This window comes from Hyperolius riggenbachi, chromosome 12 (genome assembly GCF_040937935.1).
Source record: "Hyperolius riggenbachi isolate aHypRig1 chromosome 12, aHypRig1.pri, whole genome shotgun sequence".
Classification (NCBI taxonomy): domain Eukaryota; kingdom Metazoa; phylum Chordata; class Amphibia; order Anura; family Hyperoliidae; genus Hyperolius; species Hyperolius riggenbachi.
This window is the reverse complement of record NC_090657.1, coordinates 197,328,527-197,351,406: the sequence shown is the minus strand read 5'-3', so window position 1 is coordinate 197,351,406 and position 22,880 is coordinate 197,328,527. Positions and strand designations below refer to the sequence as shown.

The window sequence follows — 22,880 nt, the reverse complement described above, 5'->3', positions numbered from 1 at the left end:
TCTGTTGATGTTCAGAATTGTGTGCAAGTGAAATGGCAGTTTCATTCATCACTGCTTAAACACATAACAGGGCCGGCCTTAGGTTTTACTGCACCCTGAGTGAAACCAGATTTTTGTGCCCCCCCCATCCTCTTTGCACGCACACACACATACGCACACACCCACACAGGCCCATATATAGCACCAACAATTTGCAATGCTCGTTATAGCTGTGGTGCTTCCCTCCACCAAAAAATGCCTCAGACTCTGTATAGGTATGTAGGTAGCCAGGTATAGGTGTCCTCAGTATAGGATCTCATGTGTAGGTATCCTCAGTGTAGGTAGCCAAGCATAGGTAGTATAGTTGCCACAGTAAAGGTAGCTAGTATAGTAGCCCTCAGTATAGGTAGTATAGTTGCCCCAGTATAGGTAGCTAGCATAGTTGCCCCCAGTGTAAGTAGCATAGTTGTCCCCATATAGGTAGCGTAGTTGCCTCCAGTGTAGGTAGTATAGTTGCCCCATATAGGTAGCATAGTTGTCCCCAGTGTAGTAGCATAGTTGCCTTCATTGTAGGTAGTATGCCCCCAGTGTAGGTAGTATGCCCCAGTGTAGTAGCATAGCTGCCCCCAGTGTAGTAGGTAGTATGCCCCCAGTGTAGGTAGCATGCCCCCAGTGTAGGTAGTATGCCCCCAGTGAAGTAGCATAGCTGCCCCCAGTGTAGCAGCGTAGTATGCCCCCAGTGTAGCAGCGTAGTATGCCCCCAGTGTAGCAGCGTAGTATGCCCCCAGTGTAGTAGCATAGCTGCCCCCAGTGTAGTAGCATAGCTGCCCCCAGTGTAGTAGCATAGCTGCCCACAGTGTAGTAGCATAGCTGCCCACAGTGTAGTAGCATAGCTGCCCCCAGTGTAGCAGCGTAGTATGCCCCCAGTGTAGGTAGTATGCCCCCAGTGAAGTAGCATAGCTTCCCCCAGTGTAGCAGCGTAGTATGCCCCCAGTGTAGCAGCGTAGTATGCCCCCAGTGTAGCAGCGTAGTATGCCCCCAGTGTAGCAGCGTAGTATGCCCCCAGTGTAGTAGCATAGCTGCCCCCAGTGTAGTAGCATAGCTGCCCACAGTGTAGTAGCATAGCTGCCCACAGTGTAGTAGCATAGCTGCCCCCAGTGTAGCAGCGTAGTATGCCCCCAGTGTAGGTAGTATGCCCCCAGTGAAGTAGCATAGCTGCCCCCAGTGTAGCAGCGTAGTATGCCCCCAGTGTAGCAGCGTAGTATGCCCCCAGTGTAGCAGCGTAGTATGCCCCCAGTGTAGTAGCATAGCTGCCCCCAGTGTAGTAGCATAGCTGCCCCAGTGTAGTAACATAGATGCCCCCAGTGTAGTAACATAGATGCCCCCAGTTTAGGTAGTATGCCCCCAGTGTAGTAGCATAGCTGCCCCCAGTGTAGGTGGTATGCCCCCAGTGTAGGTGGTATGCCCCGAGTGTAGGTAGAATGCCCCCAGTCCAACATTTAGTTGAATATACCTTAAGGTGGTTGTTAGTATGTAAAATGGATCAGCCAGCTTACCTGGGTATACTTATTTATTAGATGCACTGAACCTTTATGGGGGGTGGGGGTTGTTTGGGATTTGGGTGGCGGGTGGGTTTTCTAGAATGTTTAGATGTTTGTATGTTTTGAATTGTGTTGATTAAAAAACAATAAAAATTTGGCATTTAAAAAAGTATGCCCCCAGTCAATCACCCGCTTCTGCGGCAGCGGGCCGGACAGAGACTGATTCACCCGACTTCTACGCTCCAGCGCCGACGTCACTCTTCTCTCCCCGCCTCTGCTCCATCTGTAGTTAGAGCAGGGCTACAAGAAAATGGCCGTCGATTGTCCACATTTGTGGACATCGGCGACCATGTTTTTGTTGTCCTGCTCTAATTACAGACAGAGAGGAGACAGGGAGAGACAGCATGGCGGGAAGGGGCGACAGGGCGCATGCGCTCTTGAGAGCTGGCGCCCTCAGCGACCGCTCCGGTCGCTCATATAAAAGGCCGGCCCTGAGCGGATTTTACTTTTACCCTATTCTCTCCACCCCTCCCCCCCCCCCCCCCCCCCAAAAAAAAACACACCAAAAAACACACACAAAAAACAACTTGTTCACAATATCCCAGTGTATCCCCTATAAAATTGTTGCTGGTAATAGACCAAGACCATTCAGGGAGGTGAGGCTAACCATATTGATATAAGATGGTGCCTAATTACTCTTTACACACATTTAGAACCACTTACACGATACTCCCAGCCACCCCTTCTGTTACAATATTATGCACTGACATTTTTAATATATTCGGGTATTTAATTTTCAGGTCAACAAGCCCGTCCCCAAGTCTGAAGAGGATGTGAAACGCGAGGCAGAGGATAAGGTAGGAGGGCTGCCTGTGACTGGCCAATGACCACCTAGCGCTGGAGTCATATGTATCTTATGCACAGAGTGATAGAGGGATATGCTTTTGTTTATGCTCATCCTTATCCCTATGGATCGTGTAAATGCACCATCACCTTCGTGTTTCCAAACAGAGAGGATTATGGGACACATTTATCTTTCTGCTGTTAGTAGAAACTTTCCTTTTATCATAACTTAACAGAACAGATCCGAACAATGCAAAGCAATACTGTAAACTTGAACAGAAGAATAAAAACTTATACAGAAAATTGTAAAAAGGGAGGTAGCAGTGGACTTTTCTCCCCAGCAGAAGACATGATTATGTCAGTTTTAGTTAAATAAAAAAAGCTTTAATAGACTACTCCACAATGCAACATGTTTCACAGGTGCAATCCTGCTTCATCAGGCAATTAAGGAGCAATTAGATTAGGTCCTCAGTGAGACAAGATCCTCTCTGGTTCATGAAATTAACGTTAGCTTGTGAGAATGGGCAGTATCATTTCTCACTCGGCTGCTCACCGCGTATGTTTTGTACATTTTACTCACCTGCCATCATCCATTCGGGTCCTCCACTGCTTCTGCTAATGCCGACTACACATGGAAGAAACGCCGGTACACGGATCTCAGAGCCCTGTTAGTGAACCAATAGGAATCATCCCTCCCCAGGGAGGATTCTCATTGGTTTACTGAGTGAGGGAGCAGTTGAGATCCTCCCTGGTGCTCAGGGAGGATTCCCATTGGTCTCTTGCAAACCATTGGAAGGCAGATGCTTCTGATGGGGATCTGGGATCTGTATACTGGCGTTTCTAGTGTGTAAGGACCCGAATGGACGGCAGTAGCAGCAGCGGAGGAATGCAAACGTCACAATGGTAGGTAGATACCCAGCAGCAGGGCCGCCACCAGAAATTTTGGGGCCCCTCACACATCATCATGCCTGGGCCCCCCCTCCCTGGGCCCACTCACTGGTTGCTGTGCCTGCCCACTAGCCACCCCACCAACATGTCTGTGCCCGAAGTGCGCTGCGACAAAAAATGTGCATGGCTCCAACACTGAAGAAAGCGGCATGCACTGTGTGATGTGGCAAGAAGTGGGCGTGACCATCACATGTTGTGGGTGGAGCCAAATACTAGCAAAATACAGATAGTCTCCGGTTAACAAACGAGAAAGGCACTTGTAGGTCTGTTCTTATCCTTTATCCATTGACTTTTGTACCCCTCTTTTCTTCCTGTGCCTCTTTTGTCCCCCTCTCTCACCTCAGTTTGTGCCTCTTTTGTGTCCCTCTGTGTGACCTCATGTTCCCGTCTCATCTCTTTTCTCCCTGTGCCTCTTTTGTCCACCTCTGTTCCCCCTGTGCCTCTTTTATCCCCCCATTCTGTCTCAGCTCGTCCCCCTGCCCTAGCCAGGTATAGGTGCCCCCAGTATAGGTATCCAGGCATAGGTGCCCCCAGTATAGGTAGCCAGGTATAGGTTCCCCCAGTATAAGTAGCCAGCTGTAGCTGGTGCCCCCAGTATAGGTAGCCTGGTATAGCTGGTGCCCCAGTACAGGCCAGCAAGATACAGGTGCCCCAGTATAGATATTCAGCTATAGGTGGTGCCCCAGTATATAGGTAGCCTGGTATAGTTGCCCCCAGCATAGGTAGCCTGGTATGGGTTGTGCACCAGTACAGGTTAGCCAGGTACAGGTGCCCCCAGTATAGGTAGCAAGCTATAGGCGCTCCAGTATAAGTAGCCAAGTATAGGTGGTGCCCCAGTATAGGTAGCCTGTAGCCAGATATAGGTGGTGCCCCAGTATAGAAAGTCCGCTGTAGCAGGCTCACTCAGCTGCTTCCCACGTTCAAGCATTGATGTCACTCTTCTCTCAGTGCTGGAACGCAGTGTGCTGGTTAGTGAGCCACAGGCCCGTAGCCAGCACATGCAGCCCTTCCAGCACTTTGGGGGGGCCCAGGGCCCCTCACTGCAGTGTCAGTTTCTCCCCCCCCCCCCCCCCGATGGCTGCCCTGAGGTGGCGACGCAAAAACCGAAACGGATAAAAACATATGACAAACTGATGCCATTGTAACAAACCAATCCGTTTAAATGGAAAACAGTCAGATCAGTATTTAGAGGATCTGTTTTTCATCGGGTTCAATGTGAACCCAGCCTAACTGTTTTCTTTCCTGTAAATTGCAGTGATAAGTGTTGATCGTAATTTGCAATTTCGCTTTCATCAATTTTCATGTAATTTTTGCAATTACAATTCTGATCAGTTACAATTTTTTGGGTAACCTTGATTTTGTGTGACTTTTACAAGTTATGCAAAATCACATTCACAGAGTCGCAGTATGCTTACCGTGTCTAGTGAGTACTAATGAGCGAATATGACGATTTTCTCTTTTCGCCATAAATTTCGCCACACGTTTCACATAGATTATATAATGTGTGAAAATATGATGCAAAAATGTGTATCTTGTGAAAATCCATAATCTTTTTGCAATGCAATTAAAATCATGTTCAAATTAATCTTGCAATCGTTTGAAATTTTCCACTACGACTTTTGCATCGTTATTGCGTATTTCATTGTGAAATTCTAGCTCATCACTAGTAGTAGTCGTGTCAGAGAAATAACGTTTTTGTAGGCCAGATTTGTGCAGAAAAATTGGTGGACAAGGGGACCTGATGGCTCATCAAGGCTCCTGATTGGCTGCTCTGAGAAGCTGTTGTAAGGTCATATTCTGATTGCTTTAAAAAAAAAAAAAAAAAGCTACTGATTGTGCAAATCAAATATCGCATACGGTGCACAATATTTCTTCTCGTGCTACAATTGTAGGAAGAGGACTACAATCATGTAACTTGATAGTGTGGCGCAAACAAACATGCTTGATTTGGCATTCCTTGCAGAGCAAAGGATTACACAGTAAATATTTTTTGAGTTGAACTTTATAAATATGTCCTTTTTCCAACAAACTAAGTAAGCTTTCTGTTCAACTCATTGAGCTGCTAAAGGAAACTCTGCCCATTGATTTGGTAAAGGTTGTTCTCTGCCCTCGGCTCTCACTGTTCATCAAACTGGCAAGGAGGGGTCTGCCCTCTGCCCAGTAATCTAGTAAGGGGTACTCTACCCCCCACTCAGTAATCTAGTAAGGGGTTCTCTAGCCCCCACTCAGTGATCTAGTAAGGAGTACTCTGCCCCCCACTCAGTGATCTAGTAAGGAGTACTCTGCCCCCCCTCCCACTCAGTGATCTAGTAAGAGGTACTCTACCCTCCACTCAGTGATCTAGTAAGGAGTACTCTGCCCCCCCTCCCACACTCAGTGATTTAGTAAGAGGTACTCTACCCTCCACTCAGTGATATAGTAAAGAGCACTCTACCCCCCATTCAGTAATCTAGTAAATGGTACTCTACCCCCCACTCAGTAATCTAGTAAGAGGTACTCTACCCCTCACTCAGTGATCTAGTAAGGAGTACTCTGCCCCCCCCCCCACTCCATGATCTAGTAAGAGGTACTCTACCCTCCACTCAGTGATATAGTAAAGCGTACTCTACCCCCCATTCAGTAATCTAGTAAGTGGTACTCTACCCCCCACTCAGTAATCTAGTAAGGGGTACTCTACCCTCCACTCAGTAATCCAGTAAGGGGTACTCTACCCTCTACTCAGTAATCGAGTAAGGGGTTCTCTACCCCCCACTCAGTGATATAGTAAAGAGTACTCTACCCCCCATTCAGTAATCTAGTAAGTGGTACTCTACTCCCCACTCAGTGATCTAGAAAGGAGTACTCTACCCCCCACTCAGTAATCTAGTAAGGGATACTCTACCCTCCACTCAGTGATCTAGTAAGGAGTACTCTACTCCCCACTCAGTGATCTAGTAAGGAGTACTCTACTCCCCACTCAGTGATCTAGTAAGGGGTGCTCTACCCTCCACTCAGTGATCTAGTAAGGAGTACTCTGCCCCCCCCCCCCACTCCATGATCTAGTAAGAGGTACTCTACCCTCCACTCAGTGATATAGTAAAGCGTACTCTACCCCCCATTCAGTAATCTAGTAAGTGGTACTCTACCCCCCACTCAGTAATCTAGTAAGGGGTACTCTACCCTCCACTCAGTAATCCAGTAAGGGGTACTCTACCCTCTACTCAGTAATCGAGTAAGGGGTTCTCTACCCCCCACTCAGTGATATAGTAAAGAGTACTCTACCCCCCATTCAGTAATCTAGTAAGTGGTACTCTACCCCCCACTCAGTGATCTAGAAAGGAGTACTCTACCCCCCACTCAGTAATCTAGTAAGGGATACTCTACCCTCCACTCAGTGATCTAGTAAGGAGTACTCTACTCCCCACTCAGTGATCTAGTAAGGAGTACTCTACTCCCCACTCAGTGATCTAGTAAGGGGTGCTCTACCCTCCACTCAGTGATCTAGTAAGGGGTACTTTACCCTCCACTCGGTGATCTAGTAAGGAGTACTCTACCCCCCACTCAGTGATCTAGTAAGGAGTACTCTACCCTCCATTCAGTGATCTAGTAAGGGGTACTCTACCCCCCACTCAGTGATCTAGTAAGGGGTACACTGCCCTCCACTCAGTGATCTAGTAAGGGGTACTCTACACGCCACTCAGTGATCTAGTAAGGAGTACTCTACCCCCCATTCAGTGATCTAGTAAGGAGTACTCTACACTCCACTCAGTGATCTAGTAAGGAGTACTGTACCCCCCCCCCCCCACTCAGTGATCTAGTAAGGAGTACTCTACCCCCCACTCAGTGATCTAGTAAGGAGTACTGTACCCCCCCCCCACTCAGTGATCTAGTAAGGAGTACTGTACCCCCCACTCAGTGATCTAGTAAGGAGTACTCTACCCCCCACTCAGTAATCTAGTAAGGAGTACTGCACCCCCCCCCCCACTCAGTGATCTAGTAAGGGGTACTCTACCCCCCACTCAGTGATCTAGTAAGGCATACTCTATCCCCCCACTCAGTGATCTAGTAAAGAGTACTCTATCCCCCCACTCAGTGATCTAGTAAGGGGTACTCTACACACCACTTAGTGATCTAGTAAGGGGTACTCTACACTCCCATTGGAAATTTCTCAACCATTATATATCATCCCTCTGGCCGGAGGGTAAACAAGCCTTTCAAAGGACATCTTAAGTTAGAGGGATATGAAGGCTGCCTTATTAATTACCTTTTACACAATACCAGATGCCTGACTGTCCTGATGGTCTCTTTGGCTCCAGTAGTATCTGAATAAATCACCTGAAAAAAACATGCAGCTAGTCAGATTTGCATCAAAAACATATGTTCTGAATGCTTGTTCAGGGTCTGTGACTAAAAGTACTAGAGGTAGAGGATCAGCAGGATACCACGCAATGTAAAAGAAAATAAATATGGCAGCTTCCATAGATTGCTCACCTCAGGTTCCCTTTAAATGACAAGAAGGAGCTGTTAGCCTTTACAGTCATTATGTACAGCATCCAGTGTAATGAGGTTAGCTTGGCATTTAGTGGCTGTGGCCTGGCACAGTAACAGCTGGCATTGCTCTGGGCTGACATATCCACACTTCCTGTGCTTCCCATTTGCATATCCGGCTTCCTAAGTTGTGTTTATCTTCCCATGAGGCCGAGGAGTGAGGCAGCCCAGGTGTTTGTGCAGGAGTGGCTGCTGACAGCTCAGTCTGTATATATGCTGTAGCCTGATGGAGACAGACAGGTCCTCACACACAGGTGCCTGAAACAATACCTACACCGATCAACACCACTGCCCCTTATAGACATGCCAAGGTCTGCGGAACGGCCACACGGGTTCTGTCGGTGAATCTATCGGACGCCCCTTTCCTTTAGGCCCGGTTCACATTAGCGGTGGCCGTCCGGAATCGCCGTGCCGGAGCCGGACCGCTTGCAGAACGGACGGAACGGACGCACGGCATAGCAATGAAAGCCTATGCGTCCGTTCACATGCGTCCGTTTTGCCGGACCGGAGCCGGACCGGAGCCGGACCGGATCCGGACTCCGCCGTCCGTTCCAACACGCGCTATTTTTTGGTCCGGCTCCTCCGGCAGCCGTATCCGGAGCGAAACCTGGACTGCACCATCCGGCCAATACAAAGCAATGAGAGCCGGAGAGCGCACAACACACCCCAGACCCTTCTGCTGACCTCCCAGACCCCAGGTATTTACAGGATGTTCTCTCCTTAAGAAACCGGATCCGGACCGCAACCGTGTTCACACCGCACGGAAACCGGATGCAAACGGAACGGATCCGGACCGGATCCGGATAGGAACCGTACGGATCAGGTCCGGTCCGGATACGGTGCGGTCCGGACATCCGGTGCGGTTTTTACTAAACCGCAAGTGTGAACGGGGCCTTACTTGTGTTACGAGTTGTTGTGACACTGTTGTAGCCTCTCCGCTCTGGGTCATATCAGATGACAGTGAGGATTGCTGAAAGGTGAATGTGATAGCGGTGGTGTAATTGAACTTGCATAGACACACCTGCAGTGGGAAATTTCTGAAAACAAATCCAGGACTGAAGCCTCATACACACACTCAACAAAAGTCATTTAAATGCACAATTATCTAACAACCTGAAGAAGTTGGACAACATTATCCAGTAAAATATCACTAATAAGAGGCGACCAACGACTGATAAGACACAGCTCAAGTCTATCCAACTGTTGGATTGACCTGAGCTGCGTCTTATCAGTGGTTGGTCGCCTCTTATCAGTGATAAAGCCTTGTCATTTGCACTTCTTCATTTACTTGACAAAACTTCTTACATTTGTTTGATGATCGTGCATTTAAAAGACTTTTGTTGAGCGTGTGTGTGAGCCTTTAGTCCTGGATTTGTTTTACCATGTGTATGAGCCTTAACTGAATGTATGATAAATATTGTGCTGAGGGTGCTGCATGTGACTCCAGTTGTATGACTGCCAATTCACTCACCTTGTAGGTTTTCACTATGATCTGATATAACCCAGAATGGGGGTTTGCAGGGTTGCCATATCGCACATGATCTCCACTGCGATCCAGCTATCCAGGAAATCAGAACTGCAGTTCCATCCGCTTGTCTAAGCTTTTGAAAGTCACTTCTTCTCTGCAGTAGCTAAGAGGCCACAGCTGCATGCAGAGAAGTAATGGCAGGTAGAAGTTTCGTCAGGTGGAAGAATCCAAGTACAGAGGGGGATCAGATGAATCGCTACACTCAGGGCCGGTCCTAGACTTTTTGCCGCCTGAGGCAAACTTGGGAACCCCCCCAGCGGTGGGTGGTGGGCGCCGAGCTGGAGGGGGTAGCGGGCAGGAGGGGGGAATTGTGCACAGCGGCGGGGAGGGGGGGCGGCGGACCCCCCTCCCTCACTTTGGTGCCCCGATCTGCACTCCCCCTCCAGCTTTTAAAGTTCAGCAGCAGCAGCAGCTATTAATAAGAGGCAGCGGGCGGGGATGACTCACCTCTTCCGCGTTCCCCTGTTGTCACTTCCTACAATGCCGTCCACTTACAATACAGTAGGCGGCATTGCAGGAAGTGACGATAGTAGAACGCACGCTGGAACGTGGAAGAGGTGAGTCATCCCCACCCGCTGCCTGGTATTAATACGCTGCTGCTGCTGCTGCTGCCACACTTTACAAGCTAGAGGGGGAGTGCAGATCGGGGGACCCAGTTGAGGGAGGGAGCGGTCCGACCCCTCCCCGCCGCTGTGCCCAATACTCCCTTCCTGCCTGCTAACCCCTTCAGCTCGGCGGCTACCCACACTCCACGGACTTGCCGCCTGTGGAAGTAGTTTCGCCCCGCCTCATGGGCGAACCGGCCCTGGCTACACTGTTGCTTATTTGGCAGTGGGGCAGAGGGCTGACCGAATGTTGTGATAGTGACGTCCCGCGGGACTATGCAACCTACTTAGCAATTACTTCAAACAAGAGAAAGCAAAAATGTCTGGCACTGTAGCTTTAATGCATAGCAGCAAGTGTATAAGCATGTGTCACATGTTACACAAAGACAAAGTCCGTGAACATAGGTGGTACTTATCGTGCTCTGCTGAAGGGGGGAGGCAACTGTGGGCGCCAGTGGGTGCACGGCCTTACAGCCATTTCGCAATGGGATGAGCCTTGCTTCTTCGGAGGCTAATCGTGCACTGTAAGGCCGTGCACCCACTGGCGCCCACAGTTGTCTCCCCCCTTCAGCAGAGCACGATAAGTACCACCTATGTTCACGGACTTTGTCTTTGTGTAACATGTGACACATGCTTGTACACTTGCTGCTATGCATTAAAGCTACAGTGCCAGACATTTTTGCTTTCTCTTGTTTGAAGTTGCTACAATGTGTAAACCTCTTTTGTCGTGAGCACGTAGCTTCTGCTGAAGTTTTCCCACTGCTACTCAGCTGAACACATCTCATCTTCAGCTTTTACTGAGTGCCTGCCTCCTTTTCTTCTAGTTTGCCTACTTAGCAATTAACTGTTTCAAAGCTGGTTTCATAGAACTACAAATCCCAGATATGATTACACAGAGAATATACTTTGTACAGGTACTGATTAGCCATGTTTGCAGGATGGCTAAAGTGGGGATGATCGATAGAACGATCGTTCATCATCCATCAGCACCATTAATGGCACACAATCTAATTGATTGTGTGGTTGATCATTCGAGAGATTGTACTGTTAGTGGCACCTTAACTCTCAGCTCCTGGCAGACTGGAAGGACCTCTTTTGTGCTGGTCATGCACTTATAAATTGCCACCCAATGTAAAAATTGTTTGCAATTTTTTGTCTTTTTGTTTTTTCCGTTGCTTTTTCATGTGTGGTTTTTGCAGGGTTTCATTAACGTCAAAATGTCATGCAAAACGCAATCTTTCTGTTTTCCGATTGCCTTGTATTGAAATACAAATCACACGTGGCACTCTAAAAAGAGCAGACCTTTGGCCCAAAATTAACACAGAAAAAAATGTAATGCCATTGATCAGGGTCCTGTGGGGTGCCTGCTGTCTCTTGTGAGATCAGGGTGCTGTGGCGGCCATACTGTGTGTTGTGAGATCAGGGCTACGCGGCGGCCTTACTGTGTGTTGTGAGATCAGGGTTTTGAGGCGTGTAGACTGTCTCTTGTAAGATCAGGGCTATGGTGGGCCATACTGTGTGTTGTGACATCAGGGTGCTTTTTGAAGCATAATATCACTTGTGGGATCATTGTTCCTGGAGTGGATGTTCTGTGGGAAGCATACTATCACTTGTGGGAACATGGTTCCTGGAGTGGGTGTGCTGTGGGAAGCATACTATCACTTGTGGGAACATGGTTCCTGGAGTGGGTGTGCTGTGGGAAGCATACTGTCACTTGTGGGATCATGGTTCCTGGAGTGGGTGTGCTGTGGGAAGCATACTGTCACTTGTGGAATCATGGTTCCTGGAGTGGGTGTGCTGTGGTAAGCATACTGTCACTTGTGGGATCATGGTTCCTGGAGTGGGTGTGCTGTGGGAAGCATACTGTCACTTGTGGGATCATGGTTCCTGGAGTGGGTGTGCTGTGGAAAGCATACTGTTGTATGACATGCTGTCACTTGTGGGATCATGGTTCCTGGAGTAGGTGTGCTGTGGGAAGCATACTGTCATTTGTGGGATCATGGTTCCTGGAGTGGGTGTGCTGTGGGAAGCATACTGTCACTTGTGGGATCATGGTTCCTGGAGTGGGTGTGCTGTGGGAAGCATACTGTCACTTGTGGGATCATGGTTCCTGGAGTGGGTGTGCTGTGGGAAAGCATACTGTCACTTGTGAGATCATGGTTCCTGCAGTAGATGTGCTGTGGGAAGCATACTGTCACTTGTGGGATCATGGTTCCTGGAGTGGGTGTGCTGTGGGAAGCATACTGTCACTTGTGGGATCTTGTTTCCTGGAGTGGGTGTGCTGTGGGAAGCATACTGTCACTTGTGGGATCACGGTTCCTGGAGTGGATGTGCTGTGGGAAGCATACTGTCACTTGTGGGATCTTGTTTCCTGGAGTGGGTGTGCTGTGGGAAGCATACTGTCACTTGTGGGATCATGGTTCCTGGAGTGGGTGTGCTGTGGGAAGCATACTGTCACTTGTGGGATCATGGTTCCTGGAGTGGGTGTGCTGTGGGAAAGCATACTGTCACTTGTGAGATCATGGTTCCTGCAGTAGATGTGCTGTGGGAAGCATACTGTCACTTGTGGGATCATGGTTCCTGGAGTGGGTGTGCTGTGGGAAGCATACTGTCACTTGTGGGATCTTGTTTCCTGGAGTGGGTGTGCTGTGGGAAGCATACTGTCACTTGTGGGATCTTGTTTCCTGGAGTGGGTGTGCTGTGGGAAGCATACTGTCACGTGTGGGATCATGGTTCCTGGAGTGGGTGTGTTGTGGGAAGCATACTGTCACTTGTGGGATCATGGTTCCTGGAGAGGGTGTGCTGTGGGAAGCATACTGTCACTTGTGGGATCATGGTTCCTGGAGTGGGTGTGCTGTGGGAAGCATACTGTCACTTGTGGGATCATGGTTCCTGGAGTGGGTGTGCTGTGGGAAGCATACTGTCACTTGTGGGATCATGGTTCCTAGAGTGGGTGTGCTGTGGGAAGCATACTGTCACTTGTGGGATCATGGTTCCTGGAGCAGGTGTGCTGTGGGAAGCATACTGTCACTTGTGGGATCATGGTTCCTGGAGTGGGTGTGCTGTGGGAAGCATACTATCACTTGTGGGATCATGGTTCCTGGAGTAGGTGTGCTGTGGGAAGCATACTATCACTTGTGGGATCATGGTTCCTGGAGTGGGTGTGCTGTGGGAAGCATACTGTCACGTGTGGGATCATGGTTCCTGGAGTAGGTGTGCTGTGGAAGGCATACTGTCACTTGTGGGATCATGGTTCCTGGAGTAGGTGTGCTGTGGAAAGCATACTGTCACTTGTGGGATCATGGTTCCTGGAGTGGGTGTGCTGTGGGATCATGGTTCCTGGAGCAGGTGTGCTGTGGGAAGCATACTGTCACGTGTGGGATCATGGTTCTTGGAGTGGGTGTGCTGTGGGAAGCATACTGTCACTTGTGGGATCATGGTTCCTGGAGTGGGTGTGCTGTGGGAAAGCATACTGTCACTTGTGAGATCATGGTTCCTGCAGTAGATGTGCTGTGGGAAGCATACTGTCACTTGTGGGATCATGGTTCCTGGAGTGGGTGTGCTGTGGGAAGCATACTGTCACTTGTGGGATCTTGTTTCCTGGAGTGGGTGTGCTGTGGGAAGCATACTGTCACTTGTGGGATCACGGTTCCTGGAGTGGATGTGCTGTGGGAAGCATACTGTCACTTGTGGGATCTTGTTTCCTGGAGTGGGTGTGCTGTGGGAAGCATACTGTCACTTGTGGGATCATGGTTCCTGGAGTGGGTGTGCTGTGGGAAGCATACTGTCACTTGTGGGATCATGGTTCCTGGAGTGGGTGTGCTGTGGGAAAGCATACTGTCACTTGTGAGATCATGGTTCCTGCAGTAGATGTGCTGTGGGAAGCATACTGTCACTTGTGGGATCATGGTTCCTGGAGTGGGTGTGCTGTGGGAAGCATACTGTCACTTGTGGGATCTTGTTTCCTGGAGTGGGTGTGCTGTGGGAAGCATACTGTCACTTGTGGGATCTTGTTTCCTGGAGTGGGTGTGCTGTGGGAAGCATACTGTCACGTGTGGGATCATGGTTCCTGGAGTGGGTGTGTTGTGGGAAGCATACTGTCACTTGTGGGATCATGGTTCCTGGAGAGGGTGTGCTGTGGGAAGCATACTGTCACTTGTGGGATCATGGTTCCTGGAGTGGGTGTGCTGTGGGAAGCATACTGTCACTTGTGGGATCATGGTTCCTGGAGTGGGTGTGCTGTGGGAAGCATACTGTCACTTGTGGGATCATGGTTCCTAGAGTGGGTGTGCTGTGGGAAGCATACTGTCACTTGTGGGATCATGGTTCCTGGAGCAGGTGTGCTGTGGGAAGCATACTGTCACTTGTGGGATCATGGTTCCTGGAGTGGGTGTGCTGTGGGAAGCATACTATCACTTGTGGGATCATGGTTCCTGGAGTAGGTGTGCTGTGGGAAGCATACTATCACTTGTGGGATCATGGTTCCTGGAGTGGGTGTGCTGTGGGAAGCATACTGTCACGTGTGGGATCATGGTTCCTGGAGTAGGTGTGCTGTGGAAGGCATACTGTCACTTGTGGGATCATGGTTCCTGGAGTAGGTGTGCTGTGGAAAGCATACTGTCACTTGTGGGATCATGGTTCCTGGAGTGGGTGTGCTGTGGGATCATGGTTCCTGGAGCAGGTGTGCTGTGGGAAGCATACTGTCACGTGTGGGATCATGGTTCTTGGAGTGGGTGTGCTGTGGGAAGCATACTGTCACTTGTGGGATTGTGGTTCCGGGAGTGGGTGTGCTGTGGGAAGCATACTGTCACTTGTGGGATCGTGGTTCCTGGAGTGGGTGTGCTGTGGGAAGCGTACTGTCACTTGCGGGATCATGGTTCCTGGAGTAGGTGTGCTGTGGGAAGCATACTATCACTTGTGGGAGCATGGTTCCTGGAGTAGGTGTGCTGTGGGAAGCATACTGTCACTTGTGGGATCATGGTTCCTGGAGTAGGTGTGCTGTGAGAAGCATACTGTCACTTGTGGGATCATGGTTCCTGGAGTGGGTGTGCTGTGGGATCATGGTTCCTGGAGTAGGTGTGCTGTGGGAAGCATACTGTCACTTGTGGGATCATGGTTCCTGGAGTGGGTGTGCTGTGGGAAGCATACTGTCACTTGTATGATCATGGTTCCTGGAGTAGGTGTGCTGTGGGAAGCATACTGTTATGGGGCCGGGAGTAGATGTGCTGTGGGAAGCATACTGTCACTTGTGGGATCATGGTTCCTGGAGTGGGTGTGCTGTGGGAAGCATACTATCACTTGTGGGATCATGGTTCCTGGAGTGGGTGTGCTGTGGAAAGCATACTGTCACTTGTGGGATCATAGTTCCTGGAGTGGGTGTGCTGTGGGATCATGGTTCCTGGAGTAGGTGTGCTGTGGGAAGCATACTGTCACTTGTGGGATCATGGTTCCTGGAGTGGGTGTGCTGTGGGAAGCATACTGTCACTTGTATGATCATGGTTCCTGGAGTAGGTGTGCTGTGGGAAGCATACTGTCACTTGTAGGTTCATGGTTCCTGGAGTGAATGTGCTGTGGGAAGCATACTGTCACTTGTGGGATCATGGTTCCTGGAGTGGGTGTGCTGTGGGATCATGGTTCCTGGAGTGGGTGTGCTGTGGGAAGCATACTGTCACTTGTGAGATCATGGTTCCTGAAGTAGGTGTGCTGTGGGAAGCATACTGTCACTTGTGAGATCATGGTTCCTGAAGTAGGTGTGCTGTAGGAAGCATACTGTCACTTGTGGGATCATGGTTCCTGCAGTGAATGTGCTGTGCGAAGCATACTATCACTTGTGGGATCATGGTTCCTGGAGTGGGTGTGCTGTGGGAAGCATACTGTCACTTGTGGGATCATGGTTCCTGGAGTAGGTGTGCTGTGAGAAGCATACTGTCACTTGTGGGATCATGGTTCCTGGAGTGGGTGTGTTGTGGGAAGCATACTGTCACTTGTGGGATCATGGTTCCTGGAGTGGGTGTGCTGTGGGAAGCATACTGTCACTTGTGGGATCATGGTTCCTAGAGTGGGTGTGCTGTGGGAAGCACACTGTCACGTGTGGGATCATGGTTCCTTGAGTAGGTGTGCTGTGGGAAGCATACTGTCACTTGTGAGATCATGGTTCCTGAAGTAGGTGTGCTGTGGAAAGCATACTGTCACTTGTGGGATCATGGTTCCTGGAGTGGGTGTGCTGTGGGATCATGGTTCCTGGAGTGGGTGTGCTGTGGGATCATGGTTCCTGGAGTGGGTGTGCTGTGTGAAGCATACTGTCACTTGTGAGATCATGGTTCCTGAAGTAGGTGTGCTGTAGGAAGCATACTGTCACTTGTGGGATCATGGTTCCTGCAGTGAATGTGCTGTGGGAAGCATACTATCACTTGTGGGATCATGGTTCTCGGAGTAGGTGTGCTGTGATAAGCATACTGTCACTTGTGGGATCATGGTTCCTGGAGTGGGTGTGCTGTGGGATCATGGTTCCTGCAGTGAATGTGCTGTGGGAAGCATACTATCACTTGTGGGATCATGGTTCCTGCAGTGAATGTGCTGTGGGAAGCATACTATCACTTGTGGGATCATGTAGAGTGACCATATTTTTGTGGGTCCAACCTGGGACGGGGAGGGGGGTGTGGGGGGGGGGGGCGGCGCGCGTGCGCGCCGCGTCGAAAAGTGGGGAGGACTGAGCGCGCAGCGGCGAAGACTGGGGGGGGGGGGGGGGGGGGGGCGAAAAAATGGGCGTGGCCATGACATTGTATGGGCGGAGCTAACGTAATGATGTAACAGCGAGGCATAAGAAAGCAGTGTTTACGCCATGATGTGGACAAACGAGACTTTGCATCATGGGTGTGCAGAAACTGTGTGATGCTAATAGTATACAGTAACCACAAAGCAGCAAACATAGCCATCTATGACCATTAAATAATAATTGTAGTAACAGTTACCCCGGACACCAGAAAATAAACGCAATAGGCAACATGTCAGCACAAAATAACCGCAATGCGGGCAACATGTCAGTACAAAATAAACGCAATGCGGGCAACATGTCGGTACAAAATAAACGCAATGCGGGCAAACATTTCACCAGAAAAGAAACGCACTGCGGGCAAACATTTCGCTAGAAAAGAAACGCACTGCGGGCAAACATTTCGCTAGAAAAGAAACAATGCGGGCAAACATTTCACCAGAAAAGAAACGCAATGCGGGCAAACATTTCGCTAGAAAAGAAACGCACTGCGGGCAAACATTTCGCTAGAAAAGAAACAATGCAGGCAAACATTTCCCCAGAAAAGAAACGCAATGCGGGCAAACATTTCACCAGAAAAGAAACAATGCGGGCAAACATTTCGCTAGAAAAGAAACAATGCGGGCAAACATTTCACCAGAAAAGAAACGCAATGCAGGCAAACATTTCGCTAGAAAAGAAACAATGCGGGCAAACATTTCGCTAGAAAAGAAACAATGCGGGCAAACATTTCGCTAGAAAAGAAACAATGCGGGCAAACATTTCACCAGAAAAGAAACGCAATGCAGGCAAACATTTCGCTAGAAAAGAAACAATGCGGGCAAACATTTCGCTAGAAAAGAAACAATGCGGGCAAACATTTCGCTAGAAAAGAAACGCAATGCGGGCAAACATTTCGCTAGAAAAGAAACAATGCGGGCAAACATTTCACCAGAAAAGAAACGCAATGCGGGCAAACATTTCGCTAGAAAAGAAACAATGCAGGCAAACATTTCCCCAGAAAAGAAACGCAATGCGGGCAAACATTTCACCAGAAAAGAAACAATGCGGGCAAACATTTCGCTAGAAAAGAAACAATGCGGGCAAACATTTCGCTAGAAAAGAAACAATGCGGGCAAACATTTCACCAGAAAAGAAACGCAATGCGGGCAAACATTTCACCAGAAAAGAAACAATGCGGGCAAACATTTCGCTAGAAAAGAAACAATGCGGGCAAACATTTCGCTAGAAAAGAAACAATGCGGGCAAACATTTCGCTAGAAAAGAAACAATGCGGGCAAACATTTCGCTAGAAAAGAAACAATGCGGGCAAACATTTCACCAGAAAAGAAACGCAATGCGGGCAAACATTTCGCTAGAAAAGAAACAATGCGGGCAAACATTTCGCTAGAAAAGAAACAATGCGGGCAAACATTTCGCTAGAAAAGAAACAATGCGGGCAAACATTTCACCAGAAAAGAAACGCAATGCGGGCAAACATTTCGCTAGAAAAGAAACAATGCGGGCAAACATTTCGCTAGAAAAGAAACAATGCAGGCAAACATTTCGCTAGAAAAGAAACGCAATGCGGGCAAACATTTCGCTAGAAAAGAAACAATGCGGGCAAACATTTCACCAGAAAAGAAACAATGCGGGCAAACATTTCGCTAGAAAAGAAACAATGCGGGCAAACATTTCGCTAGAAAAGAAACGCAATGCGGGCAAACATTTCGCTAGTAAAGAAACAATGCGGGCAAACATTTCACCTGGAAAAGAAACCTAATGCGGGCAAACATTTCACCTGGAAAAGAAAGCAATGATTTACTCACCTGGCAGAAGTGTCCGGCCTCTGGCGCGCTGCTCCGTCCCGGGACCGTCTTGTTCCTCCTGCTCTTCTCTCCCGCGCTGACAGGGCTACGGCAAGATGGCGCCCGAAGCCCTGTATTGGAGACACAAATAGGTCTCCAGTACAGGGCTTCGGCAGCCATCTTGCCGTAGCCCTGCTCGCCTGCCGGTGTCGGAAACAGACACCGGAAGAGGAGGCTGGAGCGGGGCTGCAGGCAATGAACTGGCACGGCGTCTATAGACGCCGCTGCCAGTTCATTGAGGAGAGAGTGGCCAGAGTCCCGAGGCCGGGACGTCCCGCTGCTGAAAGCGGGACGTTTCCCGGGACCTCATTAAGCCTGGGACAGCGGACCCCGAATCCGGGACGTGTCCCGGGCAATCCGGGACGTCTGGTCACTCTAGATCATGGTTCCTGGAGTGGGTGTGCTGTGGGAAGCATACTGTCACTTGTGGGATCATGGTTCCTGGAGTAGGTGTGCTGTGGAAAGCATACTGTTACTTGTGTGATCATGTTTCCTGGAGTGGGTGTGCTGTGGGATCATGGTTCCTGGAGTGGGTGTGCTGTGGGATCATGGTTCCTGGAGTGGGTGTGCTGTGGGATCATGGTTCCTGGAGTGGGTGTGCTGTGGGATCATGGTTCCTGGAGTGGGTGTGCTGTGGGATCATGGTTCCTGGAGTGGGTGTGCTGTGGGATCATGGTTCCTGCAGTGAATGTGCTGTGGGAAGCATACTATCACTTGTGGGAGCATGGTTCCTGGAGTGGGTGTGCTGTGAGAAGCATACTGTCACTTGTGGGATCATGGTTCCTGCAGTGAATGTGCTGTGGGAAGCATACTATCACTTGTGGGAGCATGGTTCCTGGAGTGGGTGTGCTGTGAGAAGCATACTGTCACTTGTGGGATCATGGTTCCTGCAGTGAATGTGCTGTGGGAAGCATACTATCACTTGTGGGAGCATGGTTCCTGGAGTGGGTGTGCTGTGGGAAGCATACTATCACTTGTGGGAGCATGGTTCCTGGAGTGGGTGTGCTGTGAGAAGCATACTGTCACTTGTGGGATCATGGTTCCTGGAGTGGGTGTGCTGTGGAAAGCATACTGTCACTTGTGTGATCATGTTTCCTGGAGTGGGTGTGCTGTGGGAAGCATACTGTCACTTGTGGGATCATGGTTCCTGGAGTGGGTGTGCTGTGAGAAGCATACTGTCACTTGTGTGATCATGTTTCCTGGAGTGGGTGTGCTGTGGGAAGCATACTGTCACTTGTGTGATCATGTTTCCTGGAGTGGGTGTGCTGTGGGATCATGGTTCCTGGAGTGGGTGTGCTGTGGGATCATGGTTCCTGGAGTGGGTGTGCTGTGGGAAGCATACTGTCACTTGTGTGATCATGTTTCCTGGAGTGGGTGTGCTGTGGGAAGCATACTGTCACTTGTGGGATCATGGTTCCTGGAGTGGGTGTGCTGTGAGAAGCATACTGTCACTTGTGTGATCATGTTTCCTGGAGTGGGTGTGCTGTGGGAAGCATACTGTCACTTGTGTGATCATGTTTCCTGGAGTGGGTGTGCTGTGGGAAGCATACTGTCACTTGTGGGATCATGGTTCCTGGAGTGGGTGTGCTGTGAGAAGCATACTGTCACTTGTGTGATCATGTTTCCTGGAGTGGGTGTGCTGTGGGATCATGGTTCCTGGAGTGGGTGTGCTGTGGGATCATGGTTCCTGGAGTGGGTGTGCTGTGGGATCATGGTTCCTGGAGTGGGTGTGCTGTGGGATCATGGTTCCTGGAGTGGGTGTGCTGTGGGAAGCATACTGTCACTTGTGTGATCATGTTTCCTGGAGTGGGTGTGCTGTGGGATCATGGTTCCTGGAGTGGGTGTGCTGTGGGATCATGGTTCCTGGAGTGGGTGTGCTGTGGGATCATGGTTCCTGGAGTGGGTGTGCTGTGGGATCATGGTTCCTGGAGTGGGTGTGCTGTGGGAAGCATACTGTCACTTGTGGGAGCATGGTTCCTGGAGTGGGTGTGCTGTGGGAAGAATATACTACAATTATTCAGGACACTTAATTTTACAGTAATTTTATATACAGTGTGTGTATATATATATATATATATATATTGCTCTTCATTGGTATGTAGCGCCACCCTCCCAGCATTATATTATTTAGCCTAGAGTCAAACTATGGTATGCTCTAGTGAACTCCATTCCCAACAGAGTTAACGCAGTGCTGGAAAATAATGGCGGGCACACAGAATACTGACACTTTGGGTACAGATTTGACATTCTTCAGTTGGGGGTGTACTCACATTTGTTGCCTGCGGATTAGACATTAAAGGAAACCTGACAGCGTACAGACAAGAGGCACAAAGATTAAATGACGCACGCTGATGCCATTAATGTTTTATCTTATAAAGTTATTTATCGTTACTGTTAAAACGGTAAATACCATTATAAAAAAAAATAATAATGGTAATTTAATTTTGAAGCTCAAGCGATGGTGTTGATATACATTTTAATACACACAAATGTGCTAAAAAAAATTAAATAACAACAACGTGGAGTGAAAGATGGCTGCCGACTTTAGTGATTAACCACTTCCGGATTCCGGGTGGTTTGGCTGATCTGTGCTGCGGGGGCTCTTCAGCCCGCAGCACAGATCAGAAATCAGGCAGGGCGATCAGACTTCCCCCCCTTTTTTCCCCACTAGGGGGATGTCCTGCTGGGGGGGGTCTGATCGCCGCCGCGCTGCTGTGCCTAGTGGGGGGGGGGCTCCTCAAAGCCCCCCTCCGCAGCACTAGTCCTCCCTCTGCCTCCTTCCCTCCCTCTCCCGTCCACTGTGTGCGGCGCAGGACGGAAAGCCGTCCTGCGCCGGATAGGATAGGCTTTAGCCTATTAGATGCCGGTGATCCCCGGCCAATCAGAGGCCGGGGATCGTCGATCTCCTCTACGGCGCTGCTGCGCAGCAGCGCCGTATATATGTAAACACCGGGGAAGATCTTCCCCGCGTGTTTACATTTACCCTGCGAGCCGCGATCGGCAGCTCGCAGGGTGTTCACGGAGACACCCTCCGTGAACTGACATGGAACGGCCACTCATACGAGCGGCCGTTTCCATGCAATCCACTTCAGGATTCAGGGGTGTAGTTAAGCGTACGCAGAATCCTGAAGTGGTTAAAAGCAAAAACACCAAATTTTCAGGATATGTTAAAGAGACTCTGAAGTCTCATAAAATTCACCTTTTTATTTTAAAAAATCTTTTACATCACTGCCCTAACTAAACGCAGCATCCCCGCAGCTGCACACTAAGTAAATCCCCCTAACTCCCCAGCAAAAAATCCATAACTTTCTCGGTCATGGATTTTGCTGCTGGAGGAGGCAGAGCTTTCAGCCACAGCTCTGCCTCCATGCGCGGCAATCCGCACGTATCTCCGCCTCTCCCCCGCCCCTCTCAGTGAAGGAAGACTGAGAGGGGCGGGGAGAGGCGGAGATACGTGCTGATAGACGCGTGGAGAGGCAGAGCTGCAGCCAAAAGCTCTGCCTCTCACAAAGCTCTTCCCGCAGTGTGTCCCGGGGAGTTTGGGGGGATTTAGTTAGTGTTCAGCCACAGGGATGCGGAGTTTTAGTTAGGGTAAACTAAACTAAAATAAAAAGGTGAATTTTATGAGACTTCAGAGTCTCTTTAACCACTTCCCGACCGCCTAACGCAGAGGCGGCCGGGAAGCGGACCCCGCAAGGACCAGCTCATGCCCAAAGGCGGCGGTCCTTGTAGGGGCATGGGCGGAGCGATCGCGTCATCTGTGACGCGATCCTCCGCCGGCGCCTGACTACGCTCACCCGCCGCAACATCCCGTCGGCCATACGGAAGCGCCGGCGGGATGTTAACCCCACGATCGCCGCATACAAAGTGTATAATACACTTTGTAATGTTTACAAAGTGTATTATACAGGCTGCCTCCTGCCCTGGTGGTCCCAGTGTCCGAGGGACCACCAGGGCAGGCTGCAGCCACCCTAGTCTGCACCCAAGCACACTGATCTCCCCCCCCTGCCCCCTGATCGCCCACAGCACCCCTCAGACCCCCCCTGCCCACCCCCCAGACCCCTGTTTACACCTAATCACCCCCCTAATCACCCATCAATCACTCCCTGTCACTATCTGTCAACGCTATTTTTTTTTAACCCTAAACTGCCCCCTGGGGACTCCTGATCACCCCCCCCCACCACTCAGGTTCTCCCCAGACCCCCCCCCCCCCCTGTGTACTGTATACCTCTATCCCCCTGATCACCTGTCAATCACCTGTCAATCACCCATCAATCACCCATCAATCAC

At 49.8% G+C, this 22,880-nt stretch overlaps 1 protein-coding gene across 26 annotated transcripts in view; it reads left to right on the top strand.

Moving 5' to 3' along the window:
* BCAS1 (brain enriched myelin associated protein 1) overlaps positions 1-22,880 on the top strand; it is a 127,166-nt gene that overhangs the window by 5,865 nt on the left and 98,421 nt on the right. For all 26 annotated transcript variants that reach the window (XM_068263449.1, XM_068263462.1, XM_068263455.1 and 23 more), the window contains exon 3: positions 2,321-2,377. In XM_068263449.1, the coding sequence (XP_068119550.1) occupies positions 2,321-2,377 (57 nt within the window). The remainder of the gene's footprint in view (positions 1-2,320; positions 2,378-22,880) is intronic.